This window comes from Pogona vitticeps, chromosome 13 (assembly GCF_051106095.1).
Source record: "Pogona vitticeps strain Pit_001003342236 chromosome 13, PviZW2.1, whole genome shotgun sequence".
NCBI lineage: Eukaryota > Metazoa > Chordata > Lepidosauria > Squamata > Agamidae > Pogona > Pogona vitticeps.
The window spans coordinates 16477835-16490205 of record NC_135795.1 but is presented as its reverse complement, the minus strand read 5'-3'; the positions used below and the strand labels follow the sequence as shown (position 1 = coordinate 16490205).

Here is a 12371-nt window from a genome sequence, read left to right as displayed (position 1 = left end):
ACCCTCCTCCTTCCACTGACAAAGTGTGGGTGCCAGACACATGACTGAAGGGCTTTAAGCTCTTTGGAGGTTCTCCGTTGCACTTCTGGGGTAGGGCTATACCCTGCTTTGTGTTTGACGAACAGGCTCACCTCTTGATAGTCTCTCACTGGAAACCCTGGAGAGTCGCTGCCAACCATCGCAGACAGTACTGATCTATGGGGACCCATGGCCAGCATAGGACAGCTTCCCATGTCCACTTCTACAGTGTGCTGTGGAAACGGCTGACTTGTCCTCCAGATGGACGGGGTCCCATTTGCACACTGCAACAGGCTGTCACATGAGTAGTGGAGCTGTGCAGAATGAAGGAGTGAAATTTCTGCCACGTTCCACACTGGAGATGAGTGGCACGAAGGGCTCTTTCCCATCGATGTGCATCCTAAAACTCAGACCCGAGATGATACCCACTCTTAATCTGGTGCCAACACTCCAGTTCTTCACTGTGCTGAAAACTTACTCCACCTGTTTAGCTTTTGCTGTGGGTGCTTGCTTGGCATTTCTACTGAGAGCAAATGCATTTTCTTCTCCCCTTCCCACTGTGCAAGCACAACTTTCTGCCATTTCCAGGTGCACGAGAGATAATTATTGTCTCTGGACTGCAGCCATTCTGTCAATGGCCTCCCAGGCCCCAAAGCAGGTAGCTCACCACCTGTCATCCAGCTGGCTTCTCTAGGCAGAATCTTCCCGCATTCCAGACGGGGCCTGAGTCATCTCTCCCCTCAGAGACTGTATCAATCATCTCCTCTAATGAGAAAATGCTGTGCTCTGGTTTGAACATTCACCTGGGAGATCCTTTCATGGTGCTTTCCAGTGTTGTTTCCTTTTGCTACTCCAGAAGTAAAAACCCTTTAGGAGAAAAAAAAATATCAAACGTTCCTGCATTACTTCCCCTTTCCCCCTTTAGTTTCTTCTCTGTAAACCAGCTGTTCCCAACCTTTTAGGAGTCACAACTGCCTTTTAGAACAGCCAAGTAACCTGCAACCCACCCACCCCACCATGTTTCCATAAAAAGGGATTTTTAACTGGGTAAAGTAATCCCTTCCCAGAAAGCAGAGGCTTTTTCCTCCCCAAAAGGGCCTGTTTCTCAAACATACACCCTAACTTTAATATCACGGCCAAAGAAGAAATGATTAAACAAGGGCTGCAACACATATAAGGTGCCCCACAGCAATGCTCAGAAAACACTTTGCAACCCACCCCCCAGGTTTGGAAATACTGCTATGGACCCTAAGCCCCTCACTACATTATATATTGATTGACATCCTTTAGGGCTGGGAATGCATATTTGCATCATTACATTTATACTCTGCTTGAAGGAGAGAGTACCCTGCATGGTTCCTCTTCTCTGCGGAAAGAAAAAGTATAGTCCCCCTAACAACCCTGTGAGGCTGGCCAGGTGTGGGAGAGCAATGGGCCAAACGTTACCGAGTGAGATTCATGACTGAAGGAAGGTTTGAGTCTTGGCCCATCGCCTCTTAACACCTGCACTAATGCTGCCTGTGTATCCTGAATAGCGAATAATTGTACAATAAGTACAGAAGTTCCACCTGGAAGATAACTGTCCACCTGATCATTCCATGCCAGTTGTTTACTTTTCTCTGTCCCCTGCTGTTGGAAAAGGTCTTGTATTTAGTGCCAGAAACCCGATCAGTGTGTCAGTTGCACACTTTTGCCGCAGTGGAACAAACATGGTGGGATTCCTGTGTTCTCGCCACAGTACGTTCAGGATCATCGTTTCTATTCTTCTGAGTTTGTGGCCTTCCTGTTATTTCTTCAGGCCTCCTCCACCTCCTTTGCTGTGTTCATTCTGCGGCTTCTGCCTTGAGAACTGCCAGCGCTCTCCCTGAACGGTGGCATGGGGGAAGAAAGGTTTTAAATCCACATTAATGTTCTGACCCTGCTGGCCCAGTTCTTGCAGATGTGTGGTGCTGAGCTGGCTGTTGGCCACTTACAATGGCTAATTAATACAAAGCACTGCCTAGTCTCCACGCTGCTTAGCCAGCAGGGATATCTAAAGTGCCTTTGTTCTTTTTCCTTTGTTCCATTTGAGATCTTTGCACTGAAGCATGAGTCTTCCAAAACCTTGAACTCTAAGAATCGATTCAAGTTTGTTCACTCAGCAGAGTGAAAAACAGAACAGCCAGATTCTAAGCAAGATCCTGGGAATTCTTTGCATCTGGGGTTTTTTTTATAAAGAAGATACAATGGCCAAGTAGTCTTAGCTAAACCATTTAGTTAGAAATACAGTACATAGATATTTCCTTTAAATGCTAGCGAAGGTAGTCTAGTTCTGCTCAGCTTTACTGACTGGCTTCATCTCACTGTGGTTTTCTCTGGGCCCAATCCTGTACTTCCCCAGCTCCTAAGGATCCAGGTTACCATAAAAACTTACCAGTTTGTTGTACCATCTCTGGCTTACTTGAGGGCAGCCGGTAGTGGTGCAGGAGTAACCAACTTAGGATCTAGCTCTTATGGGGAAAGTTGAGAGGCAGTGTAGTGTAGTGGCTAGAATGCTGAACTTAGGACTCAGGAGATCAGGATTCAAATCCTCACTCAGGCATGCAAGTTTGTTTGTTTTTTTATTCAAAGACTGGGCTGGATAACCTTGGGGTTCAGTAAAGTGGGAACAAACAGACTTATCTGCTGCCTTGAAATCACTGAAGGAAAGATGGGCTGTAAATTTATCAAATAAGTATTAAAAAGCAATAAGTGAATGATAAAGGTTCTTTCTGGCAAAGAAGAGGGAAATAAGCTCCCAGCTTATGTTCCTTTTCTGGCTAACGTTTGCATGACCTATCTCTTTTAAAACTACGGAGACTCACATCAGTAAACCGTTTTCACCCACGATATATGTAGCCGTGCTTCTACCTTGTTGGGCACTGAGCTGATGGCTCCTCTGGGCTGCATGGATGAAACCACGCAACTTATTCAGTCTTCCTAGGCAGAAGTAGCTGGGAACAGTACTTTTTTTTAAAAGCAGAATTTAGAGACTCTCTTCTTTCAAACAGTACTTTTGAAACTTTTATATTGTTCGCGTTTAAAGACCAATTTTTTCTAATTTTCACCTCTGTGAAATAGCACTGGGAGAACTGAACACCTTTGCTTTGCTTGATGAGACCCATTTGATGGTCTGCGTAGGCTTCCTTCTCCATTCAATTTCAAGATGCTGTGCAGACTACCAGGCCTTAAGATCAAGCCTTCCCTTCTTTCCCACCCACTTCTATGATTTCTTTATGTTTTTTCATCTTGTAACCTACATTGAACGTGTATACTTGAAAGGCCAGATAGACACATTTCAAATTTTATTTATTTATTTGAAATAATAATACGCTGCTTTTCTCTTCAAGAGGACCCAAATTAAACTAGAATTCAAATTAATAGGAGTGGGTCCCTGACCCAAATGTTTTTCAATTTGTAATTTAATACAAAGGAAAGAAGAGAGGAAGGGGGCAGAGGTGAATGTGTACAGGATGTGTGAATGTATTCCAACTAGACATGCTGAACAGGGCCAGGAAGCAGTAGTGCTTGGAGTGCTGGAGCAAAACTAGGAACATCCAGGAAAAGAAAAATCAGGAGCAGGCCTCATGGTTGTGTGTTGTATTGGTTCTAGGAATATCCAGTTTCTACTTCCCATGCAGCCATGGAACTCACTGGGTGGTCTTGAATCTCCCATGGTTTCCTTGTGATGGTAATTCTGGGCAGAGAAGACCAATATATGCATCTTTGGCCCATTCAAGAAAGGGTGAGGATCATATGCAATTAATAAACAACAACAACAACCACAACAATAAATACATACATTACATGGCAACTTGTGTGATCTTAAGGCATCTTTCCAGCGTCTGATGCTGTCTAAACAAAAGCCATTGTCTCTTGCTTTTTCTCTCTAGGTTGGTGTCATAGGAGAGGAAGAAGAGTGGTTAACGTTGTGTGAGGTGGAGAAAGAATCAGATGCTCAGATGTTAGAAATCCCAAACCTCACGCCTTATACACACTACAGGTGAGAGCAGCTGGTCATTCATTTTGGTGGCAAGAAAGGGGCACCACCCTGTAGGCCAAAAGCAAGCTGGTCAAAGGCATTGTGGAGGAAGGCTTTAAATTTACCTCCTAGAAGAGCGTGTACTTAAACAGCTCTGCTTGATGCATCTTAATTTTCACCTTCCCATGGTAAAATAATTAATCGGTCTAGAAATGAGAGCAAGGCATAAAGCGCACTGCTAAAAAATGCTGCCGAGTAACATAACGTGTCCTGCTACAAAGCGTTTGTCTAAAATAAGAGTTGCACTGGTTTAATTAAAATTGATCTTGCTTCATTTGTGGGAAAACTGCACTAAAATTGACCGAACACTCCTTATATCACTTTCACTTAATTCACTAAGTGAGTATATTTCCTTTTCTTCCCTTCGCCATACCTGGTGAACTCAGTAATGTTACAGAATTAAGCTACAACAAATGCCCGCCTATGTGAGGGGCATCTTGCTTTCAGATTAATTGTAAAACTCAATTGCTTTATTGGCTTTGACAGTTCTACCAGTTTGCTTCCTTCAAATACTTTATAGATAGATCACTCAGGACTAGGACACGGCAATCTAGCTAGATGAGAATTTGCTTGGATAGAACCTAGAGGTAGAAGATGCCGACAGGTAGTCAACGTTATACCCTGAGCCAACATTGTTCCTTGCATAGCAGGACCTGAAGATGCTGATGGCCAAGTTGCTCATGGACTTAGACTGTTTCAGTCCTAAAAGACACATCAGCAAGGAATGTGAAAGCCGCTCAAAAGTTCCTTACCTCCAGCGAGAGTAAAAGAGGAAGGTTTCCCTTCCCTTATGGTCCCTGTAACTTGTTAGGAGTATATCTCTGCAAAACTCTTGATTCTTCCCTTTGAGAAGCAAAGGCTTCCCTACAGAATGCACAAAGGGATTGACTGATTGTTAAGACAGATGCATGGGAGTTAAAAAAAAGACCCACCTCCTTCAGATTCTTTAATGTCTCTGAAACAAAGCTGCAGTCAATCCGCTCTTATGCCGATTGCAGTTTACATAAATTGTGCCATTTTGTGCAAAAGCCTGGGCAATTTTCACAGCCATTATTCTTTCCTTTGTGTGCCCAGTCTTGTCTGTACACACTCATCATTTTCATTACCAAGGACAACAAGGGGGCAGTGCCTTCTCCTTATGAATGACAGAATCTGAGTCCCTGAAGAGTTAATTCTGGATGACCTCTGGTCCCATGAAGAGAGAAGAGTGTCCTCAATGCAGCCTTTAATTGCACCAGGAACTAAACATGCTTTTCCTTGCCATTTATGCGGCCAAAAGCTTTACCTGCTTCATTTCTATCCGTCTGCTTTGTGTCACAGGAGCAGAGCCAGTTAAGAAAAAAAGCTGGCACCAGTATCATACTCATTACTTAGTAAGAAGTGCATCAAATGATTCTAGCTGGCTTAGGTGAAGAACAACTTGCTGTTATGTCTCTATAAATGGCTCTCCAAAGTGAATTTGGGTTTCCATTTCTTGGGAGTCCCCTGAAGCCATTGTACAGTTGTCCTTGCGGTGATAAAATGAGATTTCTCTGGTGCCACTCGGGCTTATTGGCTCCATCATTTTGGCTGATCGTGACACGGCAGTCGTACATGATGAAAAGGAGCGTGGAGGAATAGAAAGCACAAATTATTGGACTTAAACTGCATCTTTGTCAAGCGTACTCCTTTCCTTATGTGTGCTGTCAGTGTTTGGGAAATTAATGGGGTTGTTTTGCTTAATGCATTTTCCTTTAATGCACTTCCTTAACGAGATTTGAGCAGATAGACTAATGGCATTACATAAGCTTGCCCAAGCTCCTCTCAGTTCCCAGTCTTTTAAAACCAGAAATCCAGCATGTAGCAGGGACGAGTTGATGCTAACATGTTAACACAAGAAAGCTTTAGCAAAAGGCCTCTCCCTTCCTTCTGTGAGTTTGTGTAGGCATCTCTAATTATCAGTATCTAATGCCTTTAGCACATGTTATCTTCCCCTGAACTGGAAGTCACTTTCTCCCACACCGTTGCCCTCCGTAGACAAACTCCATCTGCAAAGAAAATGGGTTGGAACAACACAGTGGACTGATTTCCACCCAGATGTTCATGTTTATAAATTTGTGGTGCCCAAAAGGAAGGAAGCAGATTGTTCTCTATTACCTGCCTTTGAGGTGTCTGTTGTGAAAAGGTTTGGGAAGAGATACAGCCCAGAAATAATTAAATAATTCTTTCTTGAGCAATGTGGCATGTCAGCATCTTTAGCAAAAAAGCAGAGTTGCAACTTTGAATTGATTCCATCAGTGTTTGTCTAATGAGAACCTGTTTTCATCGTAGGGGCCAATGGGAATCTTCCTGGTTTGATTTCTTCCTTGTCTGATCTCAGTGGATCCCTTGTCTGAACTATTAGACAATTAGGAGAGCAGAAAATGTAATAAGAGTATGGGAGATAATGACAGCTTTAATTGTTGCAACTTGCTACATACCACTGTCATCGACCATGATGAGCTGAGAATCTCAAACAGATTTTCTCCTTCTCACTAATGGTAGAACTGAAGGTCCTTCACTGAATGAGGAAGGAGGAGGTTTTAGTTCTCCAAAATGCCTCATAAGCCTCACAGATGCAGGTGAATCAAGGCTTGTTTGGTGTGGAAAGGCTACTCTCTGTCTGTGCCCCAAAGTAGCAGTTATTATGTTTTACATTTTGTGGCTTTACAGTAATATACAAAAACCAATCTCACAAATGGGCAAACGTCTCTCCTATCCTCCTGCAGTGCTGAGAAATGCTCCTGTGCCACCTTGTCTAGCAAGTGAGATGGACACGGATTTGCATCCCCTGGTTTTTTATGGCTTTTTATTGTCTTTGAAGAAAAAAGATATCCCAGTGGTTCCAGTTCGAGCGCACTTGCCCTTTGAAACTTTTCAGTATTGTACGTGTGTGCCCTTGTCTGTCTTCCAGGTTCCGGATGAGACAGGTGAACGTTGTTGGGCAAAGCCCACTGAGTCAGCCATCTCGGGTTATCCAAACCCTCCAGGCACCTCCAGACATGGCACCAGGGAGTGTGACTGTAAGAACAGCCAGTGAGACCAGCCTTTGGGTCCGTTGGGTGGTAAGTTGATGGTAACTGAACGGTGTAGAAAGCAGAATGACATTTTAAGTTTTCCCATATGCAAGATGTCATAGCTCAGAACTGATTTCTCAAGGTATACAAGGTAAAGCCAGCTTTTGGGATTATTGCTGTCTTTGGACAACAGCTTCCAGAATGTCTGAAGGGGATTCTGGGAGTTGTAGTCTTAAACCTTACATGTCCAAGCTCCCATTAAGTGTCCTCTTCCCCACACGCCAGCGTTTTTCCTGACTATGTCTATTTCATATCTCTCCTCTGCTCGTATTGAATCAAAGCACATCTCTAGTTTAAATCTCCAGCCAGGATGAGCTCTTTAATGGAGCCAATAATAGAAACGTAATTTTTTTTTTTTGTTATAAGCTTGATATCATGGGAGTTCATCAGATCCCTGCTTCTCTGTTTATGGCAATGCTTTCCTAAAGCAAGGAGACTGAGTTCACTGCAAGTTACTAAAAGTTTTAAATGGCACCGAGTTGTTGTTGCTTTTCACCTAGGAAAACAGTTCCGCTGTGGAGGTTATATCAATGTGATAGATTACAGAGCTAAGTGATTAACTCTGGAATCGGGTGATAAATTGCCAGACCACTGATAAATGAATTTATCATGTGCCTTTGACTGTTGTGCCCAACCCATCTGGCTAGAATTCGTTCACATCTTTCAATTTCCTCTTCTATGCCACTTTGGACAGACACTCCCCAATATCATTTCTTCCCATTTCTCTCTGGAAAGTACAAAATATGTGCCCCAAATTCCCTTGGGTAAAATTTAATCTGCAGTACCTTTCCTCCATATCAGTGGGGAGGAAAACATTTCCAAAATACTGGAACTCCTGTATTTTTTATTTTTATGCTGACAGGGCATTCTTGCATCAACAGGGAAATAATTTCATCTCTTGTTTGGTATATGCTGTGGGAATCTCCTGCTCAAGGGAAAACAAGCCACCAGTCCCAGCAGATACACCCATGTCCTGGGTGTCTGTCTAAAGTCGCTCTTTGGATCCCAGTAAAAGGGGCAGGATGTTATTGTAAGCAAGAAAGATGGTTTAAATCAGCAGAGAGGCAAAGAGGCAGGCAAAGGCAAGGTAGCATGTGACTTTGCAATTAACTGCATTAATGTTGCTGCTACCCAAAGTGAGGTATGCTTGGAAGCCTTTAATGATAGCTCAGAAAAGGAAGCACCAGCTCTGAAACAAGCCTTTATGTATTGGCCCAGAGAATACACTGGTGTTGGGGCAAAGGCAGATTGACTTCTATCCAGCATGCTTACCAGTTGTGGGAACGCCTCACTTCTCCATTCAGCAGAGTTGGCCTTGGGCAAAGGATTTCCTGTAGTGTCACTTCTGCCAAAGTGGGACAAACTGAATGTAGACATTTTTATTTCTGTCTCAAGGGTGCTCACTTCTTTGACTGCTTCGTCATTCACATCAATGCAACCGGGTACCAAGGCCATGTAGGAATCAGGTGTGCAGAAAAGTCCTGTAATGTGGATGTTGCTGTTTGGGAGACCAGTTCTTTCCACTCCCTGTTTCATCACCAGCAATCTTAATACCCCTTCCAGGAATGGCTGAGTGTTCTGTGGCCCTGATCCTGCTCAGTCTTCACTGAGCTGTTTCTGGGATTTCTCTGTGGCTAGGTTTAGATACCCCTGTCCATGCAAATCTTGAGCCAAGGCTGCTGGTACCTCCCTCTTGTGCTGTCTTTGCCACATAAGGATCTAACACTCTAATATGCAACTAGAACTTAAGATTTTCTTCACCTCTGTGTTGTTACTATTATAGGAGTAAAAAATCTAAAATTGCTTTCTGGGGCAAGGCCTCCTCAGAGGAGTTGTCTGAGTAAAATCAGAAAACAGCAGCATGAAAAATGCAATTAATTATGCAGCATTTAAAACAGAAGCATCAGTAAAAGCTTCATGTTATAAAGTTTGGCATCCATTTGTTAAAGGTGTGAAAGCAGACTAGAACTGCTCAATCTTTAAGGGGCATTTAAAACAGAGAAGACACCCCATGTCCTATGGTGGGGTATTCCATAAGGAATGCCGGCTCTTTGTCAACTGAAACATTGTTCTTTATAAAAATTATATAATAAATTTATAATGTTAACTTATAAAATATTATAAAATAACAGGACATTCTTGAAACATCACAGATGACGCATCTCTCACCAGTAACCTCTTTTTCCCCCCCTGTGCCTAGCCCTTGCCTGACACTCAGTATAATGGGAACCCTGAGTCAGTAGGTTACAGGATCAAATACTGGTGTGTGGACATGCTGTCTTCTGTGCTGACTAAAGTCATCAGTGATCGGCTGGAGAGGGAACACACCATTGAGAACCTACAAGAGTGGACAGAATATGAGCTACAAATCCAGGCTTTCAACGCCATTGGGGCAGGGCCTTGGAGTGATGTGGTGCGAGGTCGGACCCGGGAGTCTGGTAAGCTGTCTTACTCATCACTGGATTTTGTTTTGCTTTTGCCAATTTTCTTCTGCCTTTTGACATTCTGTTGCAGGCTTGCATGCTAGAAACCATTCTGCAGAAGTGCAATTATTGAGTACATATCTGTCTGTCAGAGAGATACAGTAAGTTGTCCAGGTACTCCAATCAAAATGGAGGTTAGCCTTTCTGTTGTAGAGAGATGTTTGAAAACTTAATGAAATGAGAATAAGAAGAGAGCATTAGATAAATTCACGGGACTGTTGCCCTCATATCCTTGCGGATCTCAATAGATGTCTACTTCACCCCTGTAGGAAAGAAGAAAGTAGAGTAGATGAGCAGAGAAGTAGATGAACCAGACTATAGAATTACATGTACTAGAATGCTCCCTCACCATGAGCTTGGCCATAGGGAGGTTCTGGGAGTTGCAGTCTGAGAAGCAGATTTTCCAGGTTTGGGGACAAACAGTTCCCAGAGGGCCCTTTTTTTACATGAAGGCTGGTTTTCCCTTTGTCTTCAGAGTTTCAGTTGCTTTTTTTTTACTTTTGCTCAGTGATCCCAGTGGGAAAGAGGCTACCCAGAGCAGTGAGCCCTATAGAGATACAGTACAGTGGGTGAACACCTCTGATGTGTAGAATCATTCAAGCCAAGCCGAAGTTTATTGTATTAGCTAAAAGCCGTCACAATTGTTTAAAATACAAATATAATCGAATAAAATCAGAATAAAAACATGGAGATATAAAATAATAAGAGACTGTTCATATCTGGGAGTCTTCAGCACAATTGATTGCAATGGCTTTCAGGGAATTAGCGCGAATGTTTCTGGCCGCTTTTGCTAACAGTGCTGTTCTGTAAGTGACAAATGGGTCACAATCCAAAAGCAACCTGACCACCTTTGTCTGGGGGCTTTCGTCCTGTAGAGCAGCCAAAATGTTACCCAGGAATTTTTTTCTGGGGTTTTGATAGAGCTGGCAATTAAGTAAATAGTGGACAACATCCTCTATCTCTATTCACCCCCTCATTGTGTCAGGCCATTATTGGACCATTCATTAATTCCAAACACAAGGGGCATTTGAGCGCCCAATCTTATTGGCGGTGATCGCCAGAAGGCTGGTGGAAAGGAAGCCTGCATGGAGTCTTTAGCCATGGTTTCTTTCCATGGGTTAGCACCCCATGTTTCCCAGTCATAGAGGTCTGAGTGACATGGCACTGCAGAACTCTCACAAGAATTAAAAGACAGCTGCTTATCCTGCCATGAGCTTTCCTCACTCTGCATGTTTCAGATCAGCTTGCTTTTGATTCCGCTTTGGCCATCAGGAGGAAAGTATGGGCCTTAAACATGGTAGGATACATGTTTGTTGGTTCAGGCATGGAGCTTTGAAGGATTTCCCATCTTAAGGAAAATGCTGTAGAAATGGGAAATACATATTTCCCTCTGAGTGGAATTTGGAGGTGCCTGGTCAACTTTCCTCCAGCTGTTAGTCAGTAGAAACACAGGCACTGAAGCAAGTTTCAAAATATGTTTATTCTTTTGCTCTTCAGCACCTCATGAGTACCTACCTAGCATACAAACCTGTAATTATATACTTGTAATCTGTCTATGTCCTTAGCTGGTTGGTCAGGATTTTGCAAGGGCAGCTCTCTGCAAGGTAAGCTCTGTGACTCTAGCTGCCAGGAGAAAACAAGCCTTTGCAGCAGAGTGCTATGGCTAGAATAATCCCCAGTAGCTCATTAGCATCTGCAGAAAGTAGTTATTAAGCTGTTATCTAGATAACTTCAAACAAGGCTCCTTTCTCAGCTTCCATCCCATGCACATCTGATGTAATTTACCTTTCTGCTGTGGGTGAATAATTGAGCGGTGTGACCTTTCTTGAATTAAGTATTCAACAGAGAAAGTAAATCACCATTGTAGCTAACTTGCACAATGAGCAGCGGTTGCAGTTGCCATTTGTCTCCATAATCATACAAGGGATGGCTGTGGCTGCACGGTTAAGGCTGGGCCCCATTTGTCACCTTAAATGGGATTTCACCCCCTTCCGCATCTTATAAATGGCTCGGCATCCTCAGATTTGAATGCCTTCATTACTGTTGGAGGAAGGGATCAATTAAAGCTAAAGAAGCCGGGGTAGGACCCGTCTTCTCAAGCAGAGGCAAGAGTGGGTTAGCAAAGGTAATTATGATAATACATATGATGAACTTGTGGCCTGCTTTGCAGAATTCCTGCACTCTTCAAACTCATCCAGATGTTTCATAACATCCCCATAGGACTGGTAGAAATGATTCAAAATAATTTTGATCATTTTTTCCCTATGCTACCCTTGAAATAAACTGCCTGTTTGCATTATGAACTGACTTTTAGCATAAAACTAAGCAGTGAATGGCTGTATCTGATCTTCCAAATGGTAGCTCAAGGTCTTAGTATTCTGCAACAAGAAAGACTTTAGTGGAGCTTGGAAATCATAAGACTAGTTTTTTGGGTGTCACCACATCCCTGATCTTGGCTTGGAAATGCTGGAAGAAAAGCTATTTCTGCAAGTTTTGCTTGAAGACAACATCTTTTTGAAGCCCCGAAAGCTTTAGTTGGAGTTCCACCATGAGTCTCAGGTGGTGGTTCTCGTTAAAAGCACTTGGTCTATTCAGCTTCCCCACAGTTTCCCCCAGAGTTCCTTATCTGTCTGGCAGGTGATGTGGCAGAGAGAAGAGGAGGGGCAATGTAATCATCCCACACTCTTGTTCTATTCTAAGAACTTCTAGTGTGAT

The 12371-nt window shown here is 43.1% G+C and overlaps 1 protein-coding gene across 6 annotated transcripts in view; it reads left to right on the top strand.

Annotated features, from left to right (window-relative positions):
- SDK1 (sidekick cell adhesion molecule 1) overlaps positions 1-12371 on the top strand; it is a 574835-nt gene that overhangs the window by 439042 nt on the left and 123422 nt on the right. For all 6 annotated transcript variants that reach the window (XM_020802390.3, XM_020802389.3, XM_020802388.3 and 3 more), the window contains 3 exons: positions 3930-4039; positions 7011-7161; positions 9374-9611. In XM_020802390.3, the coding sequence (XP_020658049.3) occupies positions 3930-4039; positions 7011-7161; positions 9374-9611 (499 nt within the window). The remainder of the gene's footprint in view (positions 1-3929; positions 4040-7010; positions 7162-9373; positions 9612-12371) is intronic.